This window comes from Elephantulus edwardii, unplaced genomic scaffold, assembly GCF_000299155.1.
Source record: "Elephantulus edwardii isolate Elephantulus edwardi_28Jun2011 unplaced genomic scaffold, EleEdw1.0 scaffold00222, whole genome shotgun sequence".
NCBI classification, from domain to species: Eukaryota; Metazoa; Chordata; class Mammalia; order Macroscelidea; family Macroscelididae; genus Elephantulus; species Elephantulus edwardii.
Window position 1 is genome coordinate 1,103,976 of NW_006399972.1, and position 24,944 is coordinate 1,128,919.

The 24,944-nt window shown below is 38.4% G+C and overlaps 1 protein-coding gene across 1 annotated transcript in view; it reads left to right on the forward strand.

Moving 5' to 3' along the window:
* Nucleotides 1–24,944, forward strand: part of ATP8A1 (ATPase, aminophospholipid transporter (APLT), class I, type 8A, member 1) — a 375,206-nt gene that overhangs the window by 102,636 nt on the left and 247,626 nt on the right. Inside the window, exons 7-11 of the mRNA XM_006898188.1 lie at nt 7,219–7,292; nt 9,816–9,885; nt 14,098–14,225; nt 20,739–20,850; nt 23,082–23,247. Coding sequence (XP_006898250.1) covers nt 7,219–7,292; nt 9,816–9,885; nt 14,098–14,225; nt 20,739–20,850; nt 23,082–23,247 — 550 coding nt within the window. The remainder of the gene's footprint in view (nt 1–7,218; nt 7,293–9,815; nt 9,886–14,097; nt 14,226–20,738; nt 20,851–23,081; nt 23,248–24,944) is intronic.

The following is a 24,944-nucleotide window of genomic DNA, read 5'->3' on the forward strand; positions in this document are numbered from 1 at the left end:
TTATGTAATAAAAAATTAGAAAGCATATATGGACTATCCAGCACCTTAAAAAGTGATTCATAAACATGTTGTGATATTCCATTAGTTGAAAATACTGGTAAATTTTGTGACAAATAAAAGCTGTAGGTGTTGGGTAACATGATTCTAGAATTCATTTAATGAGTATTAGTTGAGTGTATTAGCCAAGTAATGAGCTCACAGCCATGAACAAGATACTTAGAGCCTCTAACATCATAAACATAGAATCATAGATGAGAACAGAATTGTGTGTCCAAAGATGCCACTTGGCTATATAAAAACAGTTCATTGAACACAAAAGGAACCAATATAAAAGCAGGCGTACTTATTGAATGAGTCAGACTGTAGACAGGTATTTTCTTTGGTTTATATTTTTGTGCCATTAAAAAGAAAGTCAATAAGCTGAAACCAAGAATTTGTGCCACATGCCAGCATAATGTGAGACACCTTAGAACAAATGACCTTAGCTCTGTCATCTTTCTAAATGTGTGGCTACTGTGGTTGCTTCTGAATGGTCCTCAAAGGCCTACATATTTGGAGAGTACAGCACATCTGGTAATTCACAGATCCGCTGACTTCAGTTCTCCAGTTTTTGCATCCTGCTATTGTCTTAAGGCTTTTCCGTTGGAAGTATTCAGTTTTAACACAAAGTGTTGCAATTGCTAAACCCTGTGCAATGAACTCTTGTTCTGGAAATGGAGAGTAAGCAACTGCCGTCATTGGCTTCACCACAGCAAACAGGTTTTCAGGTGAAATATGGCTGATGCTGTTCTAGGGTTTTTGAGATTAGGTGCAGGTGAAGAATTTAGGAAAATAATCTTGTCATCAAAGCATTCTTCTTTATAGGAAAGTATGCAGTGGTAGAGGGCATGCATGTGTACAGTCTACTCTGTACTAACTTTTGACTATAAAGTATAAATCTTCAGGGAGCTCTGGTGGCCTAGTGGCAAGGAGCTGCACTGCCACCCTGAAGGCTTGCAGTTCAAATCCTCCAGCTTCCCCACATTTGGTTAATCTCCTTCTGTGCAATTTACTGCCTTTGAAAAAACTTGCTTGAGGGTCAGCTCTGGATTGGTTCCTACTCAGTGGTACTTAACAAATGTATCCTGGAATCCTGGATTGGTTTCTGAAGCATAAACAGACTTTAATGGGGAAAACAATGGTGAAATCTGAGTAAATTCTATTAATATATATAGATAGAGATACATCTCTATCAATATCTATATATCTCCATCTCTCTCCCTCTCTATACATTTGTATGTATAGAAACTTGGTTTCAAGACAGAACATTTGTTTTCTTGGTCCTCTATGGTATGTTCAAGATTCTTCTCCAGCACCACAATTCAAAGGCCTCGATTCTTCTGTCATTTTTAGTCATTGTCCAGCTCGCTAATGCATAGCGAGTAATTTATATCTTTAGATTGAGTCCTGCTGGTTCATTGTTTAAACAGTGAGCTGTTACAAGAAAGATTGGCAGTTCAAACACATCGCCCTCTCTATTGGAGCAAGATAAGGCAGTCTGCTTCTGTAGAGATTCACATTGTTAGAAACCCTATGAGTGTGATTCTCCCTGTCCTATAGATTCACTCTGAGCCAGTATCATCTCTTAGACTCTGAGTTTATGTATTTGGTTACTCAAATAACTACAGTCATAATTTTCTATCACCAACTATCAGTGTAACTTGTTCAAACAAGACCTTGAAGGAATTTAATTTTTGCTAAAAGCTGTGTGATGCACCTTTCATTTAAATTACTTGAAGTCTGTTTCTGATAGTAGTAGATGATTAGTTTGTATCTTTTCATGCCATACTCAGATAATAAATGCCAATAGGTAGCAGAATGATGAGGAGAGTAAGGTCTTTAATGTGATATATTGTGATCCATTGCAATCAAATAGATTCTGACTTTCAGTGACCATGTAGGACAGAGTATAAATACTCATCTTTCTCCTGTGGAGCAGCTGGTGGATTCCACCCATGAGTCTTTGGCTACCAACCAGATTCCCTCACCACAGGATCACCAGTGCTCCTAGAATAAGGTGATTCAGTCAGTCAGTCAGTCAGTCAATCAATCAGTCAGTCAGTCAGTCTGGCAGCCAGCCAGCCACTCACTCACTCGCTCACTCACTGCCATTGAGTCTGCTCTGATTCCTGTGACCCTCCATTGGGTTTCCGAGGCTGTACATTGCAATGGGAGGAGACCACTTCATCTTTCTTCTGAGGAGGTGTTGGGGAACTTGAAATGCCTGAGCCGTGCAGCCTTCATGTTTACTATGGACTATGCCACCAGAACTAGCTAGAATACAGCCATAATCTCACTAGATTAGCTGCTGGAAAATCAGACTTTTCAGATGTACAGTCTTCTAGACACAGTGATGTTGAGTACAAATCTACAATTTTCTTTGTCTCTAATCATAGATTACAACTGAGGCATGTTTCATAGGGTCATGATGAGGAATAATCAAATCTGATATATTTTCCAATTTATTGAGATTTCCTTAAATAGGGTCAAGATTCACTTAGTACATTCATTTTTTTATTTTTGTGTGAGAAGGAGAGAATATTAGAAAATGAGATGTCAATGAAGTGGATAGGGTATATACACTAATTTTGGTAGATGAAGCTACATAGCTGATAGATACAAAAGTTCATTTTTCTAAGACTTGGTCCACTCAGTCTAACTCCTGGACAGTTTCATGCCATTTTGATTGATGGTTTGTCAATAGCCATCTCTTCTGTGTTATGTGGTTAAATACAGTGGGTTGTATATTTGTCATGATCTTTCATTGCAGATAATTAACCAATTCCCAGTTTTCTTTCAGGTAAATGTTGGAGATATAGTTATAATAAAAGGCAAAGAGTATATACCTGCTGACACTGTACTTCTCTCATCAAGGTAGAGACAACTGCTGATGCTCAAACAGTGTAGAGGATCCTTTCTCTACCCTGCGTTGACCTTGTGATTGCTCCAAGGAAATAAAGAATAAACGAAGAATTTTAAACCTCTGTTTCATGGTGGTTTTTGGTTTTTTGTGATTTTTTTTCCTTCTCCAATTAAACACTTACAGAAAGAAAAAAAAATTGTTGATTGGACTTTACAGGTTTTTTTCATGTTTGTCATATACAATAAATGATAGGCACTTGACTTGCGAATTCAAAGGTGTAACTAACAATCATGAATCTACGCTCCCTCTAGGGAGGGTATGCCACTACCCTTTAGGGAATTGCTAGTTCATAAGATTTCCTGTCATTTATTTTATATGATAAAGAGATTGAATCCTGTTGAATTTATGTTGCAATCTTTGTCCATGGTAAACCTTTTTACAGTGCATTTACATCCCTGACAAGTTTTTTTATTATCATATTAAAACGATATTAGAAAGTTGAACTTTTTTTTTTTTTTTGGTCATCATGCTTTTTGAAATGTCATGCTCTTTCAACAGCTATAAAATCCTTTTCCCTTTCTTTTTTACTTCTCTTAGTTGCTGACTTGAAATAATATTTATTTTACTCATCTCTTATATAGTCACGAGTTAGTGTTCAGAACATATGGCACTGTTACCCTTTAAAGAATGTGACATTCAAATGAATTCATGTTTAAAAGCTAGAGAACTGGTCCTGATATAAATTAAGGATTTTTAAAAATATTTTAGAGGTTGTTTATCATCATTTCCTTGGACTGTTTTATTTGTAAAATCCACATATAAATATGGACAATGCCCTTTTCCCCAAAATTTATTTAATCAGGTCTTTATTTAATATATAATTGAGTTTAGTGCAAGTTTTTAAAACTTGAAGTAAAAACTGCATATATTTACCCAAATAAGTCTATAAGTAATTGAAATAACGTTTTATAATATACCAGGGTTTTTTAGGGTTTTTTTTTGTGCCATTTACCTGTGAGAGTTGCTCCCGTATCCCCTCCGTGGGAATAGCAGAATATTAGGGTTACAGGAAAAAATAGTATAAATACTTAAACTCAAATTTTGTTCATCCTTTGCTCATACTTTTTTCAGGGTAAATTGCCTAAACTGATGGAAAGTTAGTGGTTCCGATCTGGCTACATGAGAATAGTTTAATATGAGCTCATCATTATCAGTCCTCTGATGTTCTGAGTAGCTTAAGTCCTGAAGAAAACACTGCTTAGAAGTCAATAAACTGGAAGTTTTATGGGTAATTTCAGAAACTGTTGAATTAACTCTTAGATTCTATATGGAGAGACATTAATTGCTATATGTGGGGCTTTTGTTGTTGTTGTTGTTACATGCTCAGGTGTGGAGGTTGTTAACTATTGTGCCTTGATGTTGTATTTCATTCTAAATTGTAAGCACTTAAAAATTTGTCATCTACCTCTGTTCATTCCCTGAAACTCGTTTTAAACTTGAATACATTTTTACAGGATTTCTTTTCTAAACATTAAAAGCATTTACTAGTAATCATCAGTCTTGATAGTTTCTATAAATGAATATATACTTCAAAATAATTGACTTCCTAAAATGATTATTAAAATGAAGATTAACTGATTTTTTCATTTTTTAGACAGTTACTTTGATTCAAGTGGTCACTTTCTATTTTATAGACAATGCTTTAAGTATTGTCTCTTTTAAACTTGCATCAGTCTTAAGAAAGAATTGACTCATAGTTGACCCTCCAGCAGGTTTCAAAGACTGTGTAAATGGTAGGGGAGGAGATTGCCTATTTTTCTCTCATGGAGTCTTTGGTGGATTTGAACCTCCCGAGAGAGCGTTTGGGCTATCAGAGCTAGCCATAGCTAGTGGACTATGGACTAGGCCACCAAAACGGCTTAATACTTACTTTGTTTTTGTGTGCTGTTGAGTCAGATTCAACCCAACCTAGAGCTGGAGTCAGAAAATCAAAGGGGCCCAACTTGCTCAGCATTTCTTAAGCTCAGAGAACTGAAGAACAAATTCAAGCCTCAAGTTACAGTATTTAAGGATGCTTCGGGCAGAATATGAAATGATCCAAGAAGTATTAAAAGAAGATGGAAAGAGTATACAGAGTCATTGTACCAAACGGAATTGGTGGACCCAGAATAATTTCATGAAACAACTGAGCAAGAGCCTGGGGTGATGAAGGGAGAAGTTCAAGCTGCTCTGAAAGAATAGGCAAAAATAGAAAAGAAAAAAAAAGCCCTGAGCAAGAGCCTGGGGTGATGAAGGGAGAAGTTCAAGCTGCTCTGAAAGAATAGGCAAAAATAGAAAAGAAAAAAAAAGCCCCAGGAATTGACAGTATACCAGTTGATATATTTCAACAAACAGATGCTGCCCTAGATGTGCTCACCAAGTTGTGCCAAGAAATCTGGAGAACAACCACCTGGCCGGCCAACTGACTGGAAGAGATCTATATTTGCTTTTATTCCAAAGAAAGGTGACCTGACAGTGTGGAAATTATTGAACAAAATCATGAATATCACATGCGAGCAAAATTCTGCTGAATATTATAAAAAAATGACTGGAATAGCATATCAATAGAGAACTGCCAGACATACAGGCTGGATTTAGAAGAGGCCATGGTTGAAGGGCATTATAGCTAATGTTGGATGGATCTTGGCTGAAAGCAGGGAGTACCAGAGAAATGTATATCTGTTTCATTGACGGCAAAGGCATTTAACGATGTGGACCACAACAAAGAGTGGCTAACTCTGAAAAGAATGGGAATCCCAGAACACTTGATCGTATTTATGTGAAACCTATACTTGGACTAGGAGATAGTCATCAAAACAGAGCCAGGAAATGCTGCATAGTTCAGAATTGAGAAGGGTGTACGCCAGAGATTTGTCCTATCTCCATACCTTTTCAGTCTATGCCAGGAGGCTGGACTCTATGAGGAGAAATGTGGCATTAGGATTGGAGGAAGACTTATCAATACTCTGCGTTATGCAGATGACACAATTCTGCTTGCTAAACCTGAGGAGGATCTGAAGTACTTGCTGCAGAAGGTCAATGACTGAAGCCTTCAGTATGGATTGAGGCTCAATATCAAGAAAACAGATTCTCACCACTTGGCAAATAGGCAGTATTGTGATGGATGTTGAAGAGATTGAGATTGTAAACAGCTTTAGTTTGTTTAGCTCTACAATCAAAATTCTTGACACCAGCAGTCAGGAAATGAAAAGATGCATTGCATTGAGAAAGTTGGCTGTCAGAAACCTCTCAAGAATACTGAAAACCAATGATGTCAGTCTGGAGAATAAGGTGCACCTGAAATAGGCCATGGTCTTTGCCGTCACTTGCTATACATCAGAAAGCTAGAAAATGACTAGGGATAATAGAAGGAGAATTGATGCCTTTGAGCTGTGGTGTTGGAAGAGAATATTAAATACACCATGGACTGCTAGGAGAACAAACGGGTTCATCCTGGAAAGGGTGAAACCAGGCTGCTCCTTGGATGCAAGGATTCTGAAGGTTCCTCTGACATACTTTAGACATGTTACAAGGCAGGATCAGTCCTTGGAGAGTGACAGCACAGGAGAGGAAAACCCTCAGTGAGATGGGTTGATTCAGTTACTGGGATAATGGGGGTAGGTGTGCCAGAGACAATAAGATTGACATAGGATAGAGCAGGGTTTAGGGCTGTTGTACATAGGGTCGCTATGGGTTGCAGGCGACTCGGCATATAACAACAAAACCAACTCAAAACACTGAAACTATACCTCTTCATGTTCTGAGATCTTTATCTCTACATTTAGGACTATATGTATTTGTGCATTTAAATTAAAAAACCTTTTGGAGTTAGAAAAATGTTGAGGATTTTATTTTCGTGAAAGAAAAGAAATAGTATAGTATACTTTGTAACAGCAACTAACAACAAACTTTGCTAGAAATTACAGGAGGAAGGAGCCATTTGTAAAATAAAGTAGCTGTCTTAAAATGATATATTTTTCTTTAATTTGGCAAGATAGATATACTTGTGAGAGAACGTTAAATTGAAACATTTATACATTGAAAATTGATCATAAGAGCAAATGAACATTCCTTAATAGTTAAATATTTTTGTTTTATGCTTTTGGACCTGATTAAAATAAATTCTGGAAAAAAATGGCATTCGACATTTTTATTAACATGTATTTTTTATAATAATTTCAAAACTTTCTGTCTCTTTTGTCCATTTGTTTGTTTTTTCCCCCTCTCTGTTATTCATTTTTTTTCCCATTTTAATTATTTTGAATTGGGACATGTAGGTGGCAGTAGGGGAAATAGTGAAAGTGACCAATGGGGAGCATCTCCCAGCTGATCTCATCAGCCTGTCCTCCAGGTTAGAAGCACCGGCTTATACAGGATGTGTGTATGTGGGTCCTCACCCTACACCAGAGAATAGCTGCAACTGAACATGGTGAAATTCCTGGCATCTTCCTTTAAAAGCAATCTTCTTTTGATATTTCTTTATGATGCATATTTCTCAGATGTTCTGAAAGCCTTTTCTGAAATCAGTTTTGGCTGCCATTTGTCCTTTAATTGGACGATTCGACTCCTATCGTCATCAGTTGGAGAGTCCCACAGACATGGCAATAAAGGGAAATGTCCATTTCCTATGCATCATTCATTTATTTATATTTCACCAGATATGAAGGCTTAATTTATTATCTTTCCAGGATATAATTTTGAACAATGCTTTCATGAAATGAAGAGTTACTGAGAATTTTTTTCTATTTTAAATATACTTGTTCTAGTCTTACATTGAAATTTTCAGTAGAAACTTCAGAATCCTTGAAGTGATGTTGACTGTAATTTGGGCGTGTATAGGGTTTATAGAGGACCCCCTGCACCAAGCTGGATGTTGTACATTTTGTACCGCATGCTTTGGGATCAATTATTATCTCACTTGTAATAGTGACAACATGCACGTTACTGTGATAAATCTCCGCTGTTGACTAGTGTCTGTATTGTGATGTGCATCCTGTTTCATTTCTCCACTTACTAATCAAAATGCCTGCTCTGCCTCTCTGACTGTAGTTTCTGTTTTGGATGTCATCATAATTTGCTGAAGTGTTTATTCTCTAGCATGACTATTTTATCTGTGACTTCTTGCTGCCTCTTCACAGCTCTGTTAAGAACTGCTTTTGTGTTATTAAAAATGATTATTTAAAATGTCATGAGTTTGGATGCATATATTGTTTGCCTCCATTTCAAATAGAAGTCAACCATTTAATGTCTGAAAGAGTTGTGTTATGAAAAATAGATAGAACTGTTATTCTCATTTTAACGTGAGAGTGGCCTTGGATAAGTGTATTGATCCATAAAAGTTTAATGCCTCTTCCTGCCAAGTATGTGTTATTGTTATTCATTTAGGATTAGTTTGTCATCATGCTTTTATTATTAGAAGTTACAAACCCTTTATATTCCAAATATGTATACAAGTAAGTTATAAATTGAGAGCCGTATCCAGAGCTAAGTTACCATAGAGACAACAGTAGAAAACAAACCTTTGAATGATTGATAGAGTAAAAATGCAAATTTTTCAAGATTTCTTCAGTTGAGGAAAAGGAGCAGACTTTATTATGAAAGACAGTACAGAGAGATGAAAAACGTGCAGAGTAACTTTGAAATAAGTATTTACAATACAAATTAATAGGAAAAGAAAATGTCAGTTAGTTTCATTAAGGCTGCAAAATTCAGCTAAAGGTGCATTTCTGAAATGTGGAGTAGTCTATTTTGCACGTGCACAAGTGGGGAGCTGACTAGAAAATTCCAGGTTTGCGAATTCCTCTTGAGTTCTGATCACACCTACTTGTCAGAGATTGCTTTTATAGTTTCTCATACTGTGCGTATTTGGTGGTTTGAACCCACCACTGTCTCCTCAAGAGAAGAAGGGGCAAGTTCCTCCCATGCGATTTATTACAGCTGTGAGTTGATTCTGACACACTGGCATTGAGTTTTGAGTTTTTTGAGTATATGACCAAGCCTTGATAAAATGGATTTCATTTCAGAATGTTATTTCTTAAAATTGAAGAACAGATTCTGTGTTTGAACTTCAAATTCACCCATTTATAGTTTTCAGGCAAATAAAAATGGTGTGCCACTACTGAAGGCATAATGTCTGCGGTAAAATGAGAACATATACTTAGAGCCTAACCTCACACCAGATTGTATTAAAACACCTGGTGGGAGCCAATAAACATAAGCTTCTAAGTTCAGGCCACACTTCTGCTGCTGTAAGAGTATCTGAAGCAACTACAATAAATAGGAGAGGACAAACAGAAAAGTTCATTTTCTCCTAAAGATTATTAATAGTTTTTAAAAATGGCCTTGAAATTTTAATATTTCCCATGGTCGTGGTCATGACATCTATAATAGTAGTAAGCATGAATTTGTAGGAGCAGCAATTTGGAATTTTCTCCTCAACTACCTTTCTTAAACAATTTACATGTGCTCCACTAGCATGAAATATCACTTAATATTTTTGAGCTAAAGATACACTTGGACACGAAGGTGCTTTACATTGCAGATAGAGTCTGTGTTTTGTCTGTATGGATGAACAAATTCAATATAATGTGACAAATCTGTGCATTTACATTATCTTGAAGACCAGCAGTGACTATTGTTAGGAAATGGCTTTTGGGTCTTTCTGGCTGAAAAGAGGATTCATAAGTTGTCATGCATGGGCCCATGTCATGGCATCTTGCTGTTAGAATGAAAAACATCAAGAAGCTAGATGACTCATGGCTTTTTCTAGAATCAAAGGCTTCGGTAAAACTGACCATTTGAAAATGCTGTTAATGTTATTACTGTACTTGTCTGCCCTCTCTAAATCCTTGTGTTTCTCAATTTTAAACAACAGTGAACCCCAGGCCATGTGTTACATTGAAACATCTAACCTAGACGGTGAAACAAACCTGAAAATTAGACAGGTAAGACCTAAAAAGGATTTATCCTCATTGTTTACATAGAATTAAAACTTTTATTTCTCTGTGTTATTTTCTCAACTTTAATGAATTCTGTCCAGTTGCAGGTATTTTCTTGTTAAACCTCTTGCTCCAAGTTTTTTAGGTTGGATGGATTACAGGAGATTCAGATGATACATGACTGATGATAATGGTGCCTTACACAGATAGTACAGGCCTACTGGAGGGCTCTGTTCGAGATGATAGCAATAAAGTACATATTTCTATAAACTGGTTACATGATCTTTTTTTTTATTCTATCACATTTAAGAGTATAAAAGTTATGAGAATTTCCAAACTGTAACACAGAGACCTGAAGTAATTACTTGCTGTTGGCAACACTAGATTGCCTGATGAAGGATGACCACTATATTAAAATCACAGTATCTGTGAAGTGCAATAAGTAAAACACAATAAAAGCAAAACATAGGAAAATGAAGTGTTCATGTATATCTGATTTTTAAAAAACGATTTTATATGTATTGACCTCTGTTTGCCTAGAGCAGTATGGAATAGGTAGCTATCTCCATTAACAACTTCCTCTCCAGTGAGACCAGCTACTATTACTAAACACTTTGATCAGAGACTCATGGAAAAATGCTGATCAAAAGGGGAGAAAAGTAGCACAGAATTGAAATTCTCTTGTAATCCAGATTTTCTGATGTTTTAGAGACTGATTGGACCCCTGAAAATATTACCCTGATAAGATCTATGACATGAAACCAGTAATAATCCCTGAAGTTGTCTTAAAATCTCACAGAAGTTTAACATGAGTAGTAAAGAATGTTACCCTAGTTTGTTGCTATTGGGTGCTATAAGTTTGAACCAACCCTTAGTGGACTCTCCAGCGAGTTTTCAGAAGCAGTTAATCACATGGGGATTGTCCATCCTTCTCTTACGGGGCAGCTGGTGGCCTTGAACCACATTCCTTTAGGATTGCAGTGCAGCTTCTTACCACTAGGCCACAAGAACTCCCAAGAGTATGATGTTCTTTTAACATTTATCTTGAAAGATTAGATAGGAAATGGGACAATGAGTTTATCTTAATGATCATTTTTTTTAATCTTAATGTTGTTTTAGTTATGTGGTATTAAGTCCCTTCCAACTCATAGAGACCCTATGGACAAGAGCCCTAAATGCTCCTCTATCCCGTGCCAACCTCGCCAGCTCTGACACACTCATTCCCACCACCCCAATCACAGAATCGATCCATCTCATCAAGGGTCTTCCTCTCCTGCACCATCCCTCCACTCTCCCAAACATGATGTCCCTCTCCAAGGACCAGTCCCTCCCTGCAACATGCTCAGAGTATGTCAGATGAAGCTTTAGAATCCTTGACTCCAGGGAACTCCAGGCTTCACCCTCTTCAGGACAAACCTGTTTTTTCTAGCAGTCCATGGTATATTCAACACTCTTCTCCAGCACCACAACTCAAAGGCATCAATTCTCTTTCTGTCATTCCTACTCACTGTCCAACTCTCCAATGCATAGCACGTAATTGTGAAGACAATAGCCTGGATCAGGCACACCATAGTCTCCAGTCTGACATCGTTGTACTTCAGTACTCTTGAGAGGTCCCTCACATCTGACTTTCCCAATGCAATTCCTTTCTTGATTTTCTGGCTGCTGTTACCAAGAGTGTTGACTGTGGAGCCAAGTAAATGAAAACTGTTAACTATCTCAATCTCTTCACCATCCATACTGATGCTGCCAGTTGGCCCAGTGGTGAGGATCTTTGTTTTTTATTGATGTTGAGCTTCAGTCCGTATTGAAGGCTGCAGTCCTTGACTTTCTGCAGCAAGCACTTCAGGTCCTTCTCAGTTTCAGCAAGCAGGACTGTGTCATCTGCATAACTCAGGTTGTTGATGACTCTTCACCAATCCTGATGCCACATTCCTCCTCGCACAGCCCATTGTCTCAGATGATCTGTTCTGTATACAGATTGAAAAGGTATGGAGACAAAATACATCCCTGATGGACCCCTTTCTTGATTTTGACCCACGTAGTGTCTCCTCGCTCTGTTCTGATGACTGGCTCTTGGTCCAAGTATAGGTTTTGCATAAGCACAATCAAATTTTCTGGGATTCCTGTTCTTCTCAGAGTCAACCATAGTTTGTGATCTACACAGTCAAAAGCCTTTGCATAGCCAATGAAGCACAGATGGACATTTCTTTAGTATTCTTTGTTTTCTGCCAAGATCCATTAGCTATAATATCCCCAGTACCATGACCTCTTCTAAATCCGGCCTGCACATCTGACAGTTCTCTATTGACATATTGCTCCAATCGTTTATGGATAATTTTCAGCAAAATCTTGCTTGTATGTGATATTAATGATATTGGTTGATAATTTCCACACTGTTGGGTCACCTTTCTTTGGAATGGGAGCAAATATCAATCTTTTCCAGTCTGTTGGCCAGCTGGCTGCCCTCCAGATTTCTTGGCACAACTTAGTGAGCACATCCAGGGCAGCGTCTGTTTGTTGAAATAAATCAGTTAGTATGCTGTCAACTTCTGGAGCCTTGTTTTTTGCCACTTCCTTCAGAGAAACTTGAACTTCCTCCTTCATTACCACAGACTCTTGCTCATATGTTATTTCTTTAAATTCTTCTGTGTCAGCCAATTCCTTCTGATACAGTGACTCTGTGTATTCCTTCCATCTTCTTTTAATGCTTCCTGGATCATTGAACATTCTACCCAGAGTATCCTTGAGTATTGCCACCCGTGGCTTGAATTTGTTTTTCAGCTCCTTCAGTTTAAGGAATGCTGAGCGAGTTCAGCCCTTTTGATTTTTCTGACTCCAGCTCTCTGTACGTTTCAGTATCTCTGTACATTTATAGTGTCTTGCTTTGTCATCCTGGGCTGCCTTTTGAAATTTTCTGTTCAGCTCTTTGATTTCTCTGTTTCTTCCTGTAGCTTTGGCTACTCAGTGCTCTAATACAATACTCAGAGTCTCATCTGACATCCATCTTGATCTTATCTTCTTCTTCAGCCTTTGTAATGATCTTTTGCATTCTTCATGGGCGATTTTAGATTTTCTTGTTATCCTCCCAGAGCTCATTTGGTCTACGCTCAATGGTGCTCAAGGCCTCAATCCTGTTCCTGACGTGGTTTTGAGCTTCAAATGGGACAGACTTAAGGTCAAAATTTATCTTGAAAAGTTAGATAGGAAGGAGGTCAATGAGTTTATCTTAATAGGGAACAGGACAATTCAACAAAAGAGGTAGGAATAGTGGCAGGACTTAAACAATATTAAGCAAAAATTTATAATAGATGTCACTAGATTACAGTGTAGATACAGCAGTTGGTGTATTTTTCCAGTACAACCACAAAACTAAATTTAAAAATATTTGTATGTTACAGCCATTATATGGACAGGAAAATGATCATAGGCTTGTTTTAACATGTACTAGTTTATTTTTCTATTCACATGGTCTAAATTACTTTTTTTTTGCCTTGGCCAGGTTGAAAAGATGTGTCATTTGCTGTTTTCAAATTTCTCATTTTCTTAGAACTAAATACTATGGCTAGTATTTGTGTTTTTCATGCCACTTCTATCAGAAAATCACTAACATTTATATTTTTTAAATTATCAGATGGATTTTGAAAGAGAAATTCTGTTTTCTTGGGCTTAGGGTAAACAGTGAAAGTACGTCTTGAGAAGGGTGCAGTGTGATGCACTAGACCACTTATTGCCGTATTCATGTACTCACAGCTCCTACCCACAACGGTCTCACTGAATGACCACTAGTTCTGGTTGATCAAAAGGGGGCGAGAGATTGGAGAATCTTCTCTTAGTGAACTTAAAAAACAGAAGCATTAATACTACAAAGCCATAGATTCCATTCATTAACCCCATGTGGGTTCAAAACTCAGCACTGCGCAATGCTAATTATTAACTTTCTTTTTAAGAGGCCTGTGACACTTTAGAGGCTTATTTCAAAACATCTTTGCAGACTTTAATCTTTTAGAACTTTCACAAACACTGTGTTTGGTGAGGACAAGTGGTGACCCTTAACTGTTACTTGACAAGGATAATACTATGTACCTGCAAAGAATAGCTTTGTCATTTTTAAGGTCTTTCAGGTCTTCAACTTTGTGCCCTTAAGGCCTCGGTAAGTTCAGAAGTTCCCCTTTATGTACAGCTAACTTAATATATACTTATTTCCTTTTAAAACAGGGCTTACCAGCAACGTCAGATATAAAAGATATTGACAGCTTGATGAGACTTTCTGGAAGAATTGAGTGTGAAAGTCCAAATAGGCATCTCTATGATTTTGTTGGAAACATAAGGCTGGATGGACATGGGTATGTACAATAGTCTCCTACAAACATGGAATTTGCTATATGAATGATCATTTTGATATTTCAAAACTTCTGCTTTGGAAACTTTACCATTCTATACAGAGTCCTATTGTGAAAATGCTAGTCTTTAGCCCAGATAACTGAAGACTTCCTTAGGATGCCTGACCATCTAGCTAGTGGATGTTTTCAAGGTTGTGCTCAGACTCCCATCATACTGTTCGCTAAATCTGTGGCCCAGAATCCTGGACAGGATACTTCTGTTGCAATACCCAATTACAGACTGAACATCCAGTCTCTATGGCCTGGGTCCTTCCGTGTGATCCTTGTATACATCAAGTACAGATGTCTGTAGGGTGTTCATTATACTGAACCATTTCTTGTCTTTTTACTTGAATGTGTTTTTCTCCTGGGCTGTATCATCTCTAGTTACAACCAGCACCTTTCCCTTCTCCTCTCTTCTCTTGCCTACCTCTTCTCTCATTCATTGACCTCATACTCATTAAACATCTCTGTGGACTAGGCCAGCCGTTAAGTAGATAAACAAAGCAGATAAATATTCTTGCCCTTTTGAATCTGAGCTTATTTTCTTTCAATGAAGAAAAGGTGAATATATGGACAATAAAATACCAAGTAAGCTATATCTATAATACACTAGAAAGTGATTTAGATGCTTCAGGGCAAAAGAAAGGAGGGGGAAAAAAACCACAACTCACCAAGAATAAACCTAGCCCAGGATCACGGAGTTTGAGAATCCTTGAGAAAGAATTACTTATATTTGGGAGTGGTCCTATCTAGTTAGTCTCATTTAACATTTAAAAAGATGTAGGTGAGTTGAGAAATGGAGGCATCTGAGTATCTAGAGAGAGCAGATTCTGGGTAGCAGGAATAATTAATAGAAATGATTTAACATATTATTATTTACCCTTATAGTGGGAATATGCTTACAGTATTTGTGGAATGTGAAAGAGGCCAGTGAGGCTGGAGTACAAGAACCAGGGAAAAGAGAAGAGAAGAAGGTGTGAGAAATAATAGGAGACTCACTTAAGACTTTGCAGACCATAATTAGTGTTTCATTCTAAAAGAAATGGAGACCTATTGGAAGATGCTGAGAAGAGACACATCAGTGTTTCTTCTTCAGATGAAAGTATTTAATGAGTGCCATTGACTCAATTTCAACTCCATACGATAGGGCAAGAACAGTCTCATAGAGTTTTCTTGCCTGTAATTTGACAAGAGCTGAATGCCAGCTTGTTCTGCAATAGAGCCACAAGGTGAATGTGAATCGCTATCCTTTAATTTCATAGCCAAAGACTTAACTGTTGCATCACTAGGGCCTCTTGTGGCAAAGTGAATTCATATATCTGGACTTTGAGATGAAAGACTAGGTTTGTGTGATACTGTGGGTGTTGATGGGGTTGTTGTTGTTATATGCCGTTGAGTCGCTTGCGACTCATATCGACCCTATGTACAACAGCCCTAAACTCTGCTCTGTCCTGTGCCAGTCACACTGCCTCTGACAAACCCATCCCAATTACCCCAGTCACTGAATCAATCCACCTCATAGAGGGCCTTCCCCTCCTGCGCTGTCCCTCCACCCTCCCAAGCATGATGTCCCTCTCCAAGGACTGGTCCCTTCTTACAACATGACCAAAGTATGTTAGACGGAGCCTCAGAATCCTTGCCTCCAAGGAACAGCCCAGTTTAACCCTCTCAAGGATTCTGGGGCTTTGTCTGACATACTTTGGGCATTTTGCAAGGAGAGACAGGTCCTTGGAGGGGGACATCATGCTTGGGAGGGTGGAGGGACGGCGCAAGAGAGGAAGACCCTCTATGAGATGGATTGATTCAGTGACTGGGGTAATCGGGATGGGTGTGTCAGAGGCAGTGCGATTGGCACAGGATAGAGCAGGGTTTAGGGCTGTTGTACACAGGGTCGCTATGAGTCGCAAACGACTCGATGGCACATAACAACAACAGCAACAAGATGAATCTGTTTTCTTAGTCCACGGTACCCTCAATCCTCTTCATCACCACAGCTCAAAGGCATCAATTCTCCTTCTATCCTCCCTAGTCATTGTCTAACTCTCTGATGCATAACAAGTGATTGCAAAGACTATGGCCTGTATCAGACGCACCTTAGTCTCCAGAGAGACACCATTGCTCTTCATTAGTTTGGAGAGGTCCCTAACCGCAGACTTTCCCTTGGCAAGACGTCTTTTAATTTCCTGGCTACTGGTGCCAAGAGTGTTGACTGTGGAGACAAGCAGACTATAAAGCTGTGAACAATCTCAATCTCTTCACCATCCATCCTGATGCTGCCAATTGGCCCAGTGGTAAGAATCTTTGTCTTAGATATTTAAAACTATGGAACTGAGATTGATCACACAAGAAGAAGGCTGTAGATAAAAAAAGAGCCTCAAGGACTTATTTAAGTGAGACTCCTCATTATTAAGAGGTTAGGATAAGGGGAAGGAGGAGAGGTGGATTTGGTAGGATGGAAATGGAGAGAGTGAAGGAAGCACACCCAGGCGGAGGAAGTGACTGAAGTGTGTACAAGCACAGTGTGCTTAAGTACAATAAGGAGGAGAGTGAGGGTCATTGAGCATAATTAAAATAGTTTTAGTGGAGCCTAATTGGAATGCATTTGAGATAATGGAAGAGAACTGTTGAAAATAGCTGACATCAGTTTCAAGAGTCAGGCATCTAAGGACACAAAGCATTGGAATGGTGGCAGGCAGAGAAGATGGGCCCTCTCCTGCCTCTCTGTCCTTCTTTAATTCTCTTTTCTCCCATTTCCTTAGCTCTCCAGGCCCAAGCTAAGAGTTATGGTTAGTGGTCAACTATATGGTACTAGTGCAGTTTGACAGTCTGATAGAATGTTATCAAAATTTTCATTATTTTAAAATTGAATTATTAAGTTGTTTGAATCCTACAGGGCAATTGACATGTACCCCAAACCTGCTTTCTTTCTCATTCAGATTGAAAGTATTTTTGTAATTTCTGATGTAATTGCCTCTTCTAAAATTTGCACAGTGTTTCTTTTCCATGAACATATGGTGATAGACTAATGAAAGATTTGGTCATTTATGTAAGTCGTGTTTCTGTAGTCTGACATTCCTAACTGGCCAGCTTCCATTTCTTATCAGTACCCCCATCAAATTGATGCCAAGCAAATTCATGCTTGATGGAGAAACCTTGGATGATGGTACCGAACTTAGAGATAGAATTTGTTTCATTTTGTGTGAAAGGTGTAAACGTATTCTCAATGCCTATTTATCTGTACCACACTTGACTCTTTTTTAAAAAAAATATTTTATTTTAATGAACATTTACAGAGATTTTGGATTTTCATTCATTCATTGTTGCACTTTTTTCTTTACACCCGCCCCCCCAGTTCGCTCCTCTATTTGAAAAGCAAAAGATAAATTTCTTCATTGGTATACATTCCCCCAACCTTGCCCCCCGCCAAATGCACTCCACTATGCAACCTTAATTCTGAATTCCTCTGATAATCATAATATGCTATCATATATAACTTTTAAACTGTTCTCTTCCTCATCTGTTTCAATACAGTATACATAATCTATCCAGTTTTTCTCAGTCTTACCCCAACCCTGATATCAGTCACTTTCTACAACAGTGGCACCATGCAGTATTTGTCCTTTTGTGACTGAGACATTTTACTCAGCATAATGTCCTTGAGGGTCACCCATTTTGAATAATATTGCATGAGTTCCTTGTTTTTCAATGCAGCATAGTACTCCATTGTGTGAATATACCACAGCTTCTCTATCCGTTCGTTTGTTGATGGGCCCTTAGGTTGCTTCCAACTCTTTGCTATTGTAAACAAAGCTGCGATAAACTTGGGTGTGCATATATCTGCTTGTATGTCAGTTGTAGTCTCTTTAGGGTATATTCCCAGTAGTGGAATTGCTGGGTTACATGGTATCTCTTTTCAACTTTTTGAGAAAGTGCCACACCACTTTCCACAGTGGTTGCACCATTTTACACTTCCACCAACAGTGAATAAGGGTTCCAGTTTCTCCACAACCTCTCCAGCATTTATTGCTTGCTGTTCTGTTAAATTTTGCTAGTCTTACTGGGGTGAGATGACATCTCATAGTTGTTTTGATTTCCATCTCTCTTAGAGCTAGGGATTTTGAACATTTCTTCATGTGCTTGTTGGCCATCTGAATGTATTCTTTGGTGAAGTATCTGTTTATATCCTGTGCCTATATTTCAATTGGATTATTTACCTTTATCTTGTGGTGCTCAAGTATTTTATAAATCCTAGATATAAGTCTCTTATCTGACATGTCATTCCCAAATTCATTTTCCCAGTCTGTGGCTTCCCTTTTTACCCTGTTGGAAAAGTTTTTGGATGTGCATAGGGATTTGATTCTTAGAAGGTCCCATTCATCTATTTTATCTTCTTCTGGTTGTAGATTTTTCAGGATACGTGGAAGACTGTTTATGTTGTGGAACATTTGACTCTTTGAATACATACCCGGTGCTCTTTGGAGACCGTGTATTTGGATTATGTATGTATGTTTCTTAAAGAGAGACATTGTCTATTGCCAGAAACTTTTAAATTACAGATCTGATAAAAGTAATAGAAACCTTTTACAATCATTGTAAAAGTTAAAAAGTAGTGTTCTTTTGCATTTGAAGATTTTGCACCTACTTCCAGTCAATTCATGCCAAGGTAATGGTTGCTGTATTATATGCATTTAATGGGTCATATAAATAGTTAATGCACACAGATGAGAGAGAGGCTTCAAGTCTTCCCAGAGGTATCTTGTTAGACATGTCTATCTACTTAAATTATTGTCATTAGGGACCATTAACTTAAAACTGACTCATAGCTGCCCCTTAGTGGTTTTTTTGGAAGCAGGAGTGGCATCCACTTCCAAAACAACATGCCTCTAAAAACTCTATGAACTTTGAGAAATGATGATAGTTTTAGAAAGGCTTCAGGCCTTTTGTTCATACAGTCACTATGAGTTGTGCTCAACTTGACAGCAGTCAACAACAGTGGGTTTTGAGAAGCAACAAATGCCGTAGAAGGAGATTGCCCATCTTTCTTTTCTGGAGAAGCTGCTGGATTCAAACCACATTTCTTTGGGTTGGCAGAGAAACTCCTTACCACTAAGCCACCAGAGATCCCTGGCGACTTCTTACGGTTCAGGGCAGTAGAGTCATGTATGATAAATGAACAACAGATAGGAGCCCTGTCCTGTCTTGTACCGTCCTCACAATCTCTTTCACAGGTACGCCTATCACTGCCCTCAATGTACCAATCTATTTGCCTGAACATCTTCCTCTTTTTTGCCAACCTTCCACCTTTCTAAGCATAATGTTCCTCTCCAGCTAATAACCTTTCCGAGGAACATGCCCAAATTATGTGAAATGAAGCAGGTGACTTGGACTTTGAAAATGCCCTGGGAAGAGTTCTCTTATGGGTAGCCTTGCTAAAACCAAACCCACAGAAAATCCAATCTGAGCCTTTTTCATGAAAAATATTACTTAAGTTATATAACAATGGATTACTTTACTTTATAGTCATTTTAGAAGCATATTTAACACTGAATTAGTAATTACCATTCATTGGAAAGATATTTACAAATTCGTTGTTGTTGTTGTTCTGTGCCATCGAGTCGCTTGCAACTCAGCGAATTGATTTTCATATCCTGGAGATTTTAAATGCATATACATCTCTCTAGAGAACAAGGATGGCAGTGCAGCTGTATGGTGAGAGACCTGTATATTCATCTCATCTTGTGTGTCATTGGCCTTTTTTATGGTCAATGCTATTTTAAATTTGAAAGAAATAATGTGAGTGCATAGGAGACAGATGTTCAAGGCTCATTACAGCCAGACATCTAAGAAACCTAAATGGCTTACTGATTCAGCAAAAGTCATAAATAAGAATGAGAATTACTCTCTGTGAATCCCACATCATCTACTATTTTGGATAGTAAAACTGCAGGAGATGGTAGATTTGATGTTTAGGAGAACCACCAATTTATGTACTCTTCTCCAGCTGTATGTATGAAAGTTATTTGTGCAAGCAGGAAAACTACTTCTTCTCCCAGAATAAAATAAATGTGAGAAAAGTTATTTCCGTAGTAGAACCACTTTGGGACTCTGTAGTAGTGTGAGCTTGTGCATACATCGGGTCATCATGAATCAGAATCCACTCAGCAGCATGTACAACAGCAAAGACAATATTGTTTTTTAACCCTGGTGTGCAAGGTTAAAGTGCTAAACTTCCAGCCACAGGATTTACAGTGGGATCCCACCCTTGTTCCATGGGAAAAGATAAAACCATATGTTTCCATAGAGATTTATGGCCTTGGAAACCTTATGACACATTGCTTCTTTGTCCTTATAGGGACACTGTAGGTCGTCATTGACTCAGTGACAGTGGGTTTAGTATTTGTTTTTCATAGAAGCTGTAGAATTCATAAGCTTCTTAGAAAATGTCTTTTCTAACATGGACATCCTCTGTCACAGCACTGTGCCCCTGGGAGCAGATCAGATTCTTCTGCGAGGAGCTCAGCTGAGAAATACACAGTGGGTTCATGGCATAGTTGTCTACACTGGACATGACACCAAGCTGATGCAGGTATGATTTTTATTTATGAAAGCCTTTTCACGCTGTCATTTGAAGATTTGTTATGTGTCTCTCTCAGTGTAGCAGTAGCATAAGTGGCAGATGATTTGTGACAGGATCTTGAGCCAAAATCCAGAATCTATGTTTTAAGTGAGTGGGGACCTAAAGTGAACCTCTTGATGAGAAATTCTCAGTGTACAGAGGGGTGCACCAGAAACCACTCAATGCATGAACTCTTTGTGTGTGGGTCTACTCACAGCATTTTTTGAATATGGCATTGTCCCTGTCCATTCATCGGAAATGAACAGCAACACCCTGATGGGGGTAAGCATGACGGAGACACACCACTCTGGAAGCCATTCAGAGAGTCAATCCAGCTCAACTCTATTAGGGGCTGCAGTGCACTTATATATGAGCAAATAAACAGGAAGGCAGAATAGGGTGGTTTTGCAGGTGTGGGGTGTGCGGATTGGATAGGAGAACCTCAGCCTCTTGCGGGCGAATACCAGCTCAACAGACGCAGCTGTCTTCCCAGGTGGTGAGCTTTCTCAAGCTGATACAGCCAAACACAGGGGAGTTTTCTCTACCACGTATTAAAGGCCCTTGGGAGGCTCCACTTATCCGGAGCTAGGCTATCTATTCTAGCCAGAGGCCCTCTCTTCCTCCCCAACATGGCATTGATAGATGTACCTGTTTAGTTACAGATACTCTGCAGTTGTGGTGCCAACCCAAGTTCAAATCCACTAGCTCTTCCATGGTAGAGGGATGTGTAACTTCCTCCCGTGTTGTTTATTGCCTCTGAAAACCTGCTTTAGGGTCACCTGTATGTTAGTTCCGACTGGACAGCACATGGTAACTATATTGCTTTGTCTTGTAACTTTATTTTAAGACCATGAAAATTTGAAATTATTTTTATCAAACTACAGCTGTAACTAATGAATCAAGCACTTAATTTTTGCAGTCTGTCTATTTGTAGAAAGGAATAAGACCATTTTTGTGAACAGACACCATTTCAGCTCTTGTGGGGTTTACACATGACATAGGTGCTCCTTTCCTACTTAGAAGGAGCCCAGGACGTGTAGTGGATTAAATGTTGGGCTGCGAACCAAAAATTCAGCAGTTTGAACTCACCAGCTGCTCAGTGGAGGAAGATAAGGCCTTCTGCTACCTTAATGATTTACAGCCTTGAAAACCTTGAGAGGCAATTCTAGTCTGTCCTAAGGGTCACTGTGAGCTCCAAGTCGTAATGAACTCATTTCTAGTGGAGTTTGCTTTTTTAAAACTAAATTACGAGAGGTGTCATTTTCTGTCCAGTGTATGACTTGGTTAGACTGGATCTAGCAGAACCCTTGGAGTCATCACATACAGTTGGCTGCCTTTATCCTTTATAAATAGGAGTAACTGAATTGCTGCTGTGTCCAGTAAAACAATTGCCGCATGTGACTAGACATTTGAGAACCAGAGATCTTTTCAGTGTTGCCTTTGTACTCTGGAATTTTCAGGCTTCTAGTTGTGGGGTGTGAATGCCTGAATGTCTGCCTCTTTTTACAAGCTGAGAAACTAGCTACTTCAAGTCTGCCTTGTTTTTATAAATAACCGAGTAAATACATTGCTCCTCTTCCCTGGCACAATGCAAAAAATTATGTGGACCAAAGGAACATCATTTCCTTCATTCTTAACTGTGTTTACTTCTTTGAAAAGACCAGAGCCTTCTTTGAGAACTACTTTGTGAACTTAGGGCAAAGACGTGGCTAACCACGACAGAGGAGCCCGGTACATGCTGGTTAAATATCTGGTTGCTAAACTGAACGGTGGATGGTTCAGACTCACCAGATACTGCAGAGTAGAAAAAATATAGCAGTCTGTTTCCATGAGGTCGTAAATACAAGTCAGAGTCAGGTGGATGGCAGTGAGCTTTAACACAGCTTGTTAAGCCTGTGATTATTTGCTTTTCATTTTCCTGTATCTAACAAATGTAGATTATTCTGATTATTTTATTATTCTGATTATTTTAAACAAAATACACTAAACCCATCTCCCCTCTGTGAGTTGATTCATGGTGACCTGGAAGCTGTGAATCTTAGTGGAAGGAGATTACCTCATCTTTCTCCCTCAGAGCACCGAGCAGCCCATGCATTAAAACTGTCACCCCTTTGATTAGAAGTCCAACACTTAACCTACTGCATACACATTACTCAACATTTGAACACATTTTTTATTGCTCATATTATTTCTTTTTACAGAATTCAACAAGCCCACCACTTAAGCTCTCAAATGTGGAACGGATTACAAATGTACAAATTTTGATTTTGTTTTGTATCTTAATTGCCATGTCTCTTATCTGTTCCGTGGGCTCAGCCATTTGGAATCGAAGACATTCTGGAAGGGATTGGTATCTGAATCTAAACTGTAAGTATCAAAGTTTTCATTATCTTGACACTTTTTAAAAAAATTAAGGATTGAATTTCTTTCACAGATGAGTTGTGAATTACTTGAATTTTCTATTATTTATAAAAATACCAATTTGCAAAAATAACTGAATATGCAAGCTTTATTTTTCAGTAAGTGTCCTAGCAATTTTTTTAAAAAGAAAATATTACCCTTAAAATTCCAGAGTCAATGAAAAACATAGTGAGCAATTCAAAGTAAAGTAGTCTGTAAGTATAACAACTAACATGAAATATGTGTGTACTGCACTGAAATAGACGAGGGACAGAACTGCTTAGGAGGAATATATGAATAGGTATTATTGTCCTGAGAAGAGTCCAGAATGAAAGCTGCATAGTGAAGTGGACTGGGCGGAGGGATTATATAACAGTGAAAGAATCTTACTTTTCAAAGAGAAAAGTGAACTGGGGGGAGGGGTGGGCACGGAGGAAAGTGCAACAATGAGTAAATGGAAATCCAGAGTCTCTGTAAACATTATTAAAATTAATAAAAATAATAATCTTACCACAAAAAATTATTAACAAAAATAGATAAGGGTCTAGAAGAGAAAGCAGAATGAGTATGTATCAAGGATATAATAAATATACAGACTTTTGTAACACACCAAAAGGCAATTTACATGTTTGAGAAATATTTAAGTTGAATGTACTTTCACTTGAACTCATGAATGTGTTGGATGCTGTGTTAATGACCATCTTGCACCTTCCATTCTTTTACTGTTGTGTTTATTAATGAGCAGTCTGGAATAAACTTTGCGTATTTATTGATGAGTATCTACTAATAAAAAGTTAAATTCTAGAAGCATGTAAACAAATTCTACTAAAAATCTTGTAGCAAATTCTTAACTACTTTCCATTTTTTTAAAAAAAATGTTAACACTCCAGCTATTCCATCTTGCTATTTAAGCTGTTGATTTGCCATTTGAACAATAGAGCTGTTACTGTTGTTATGTGCCATTGTGTTGCCTGTGACTCATAGCGACCCTGTGTACTTTAGCTCTAACCCTGCCCTGTCCTGAGCCAATCTCATCATCTCCAACAGACCTAATCCCATTTCTTCAGTCACTGAGTCAATCCCTCTTATCCTGAGTCTTCTTCTCCTGCACTGTCTCTCCAACCTTCCAAGCATGATGTCCTTCTCCAAGGTCTTGTCTCTCCTGGTCACATGCCCAGAGTATGTGAGATAGACCTTCAAAATTCTTGCCACAGGGAGCAGCCTGATTTTTCCCTCTCCAGTACAGAACTGTTTCTTCTTCTGGCAGTCCATGGTATGTTCAACAGTTTTCTCCAGCACCACAGCCCAAAGGCATTGATCCTTCTTCTCTAATCCTTAGTTATTGTCCAGCTCTTTAAGGTATAGCAAATCATTGCAAAGACCATAATCTGGATCAGGTGCACTTTAGTCTCCAGACTGACATTATTGCTCTTCCGTACTCTAGAGAGGTCCTTCACAGCAAACTTTCCCAATTCAAATCATCTTTTAGTTTCCTGACTGCTGGTGCCAAGAGTGTTGCTTGTGTAACGAAGGAAGCCAAAGTTGTTTTCTCCATCTATATTGAAGCTTTCCTCACTTTTTCATCTCCAGAGTAATATATCATATGGTCATCCGACTCAAAATGCCCCATGCCAGTCCATCTCATCTCACCAATGCCTAGTATG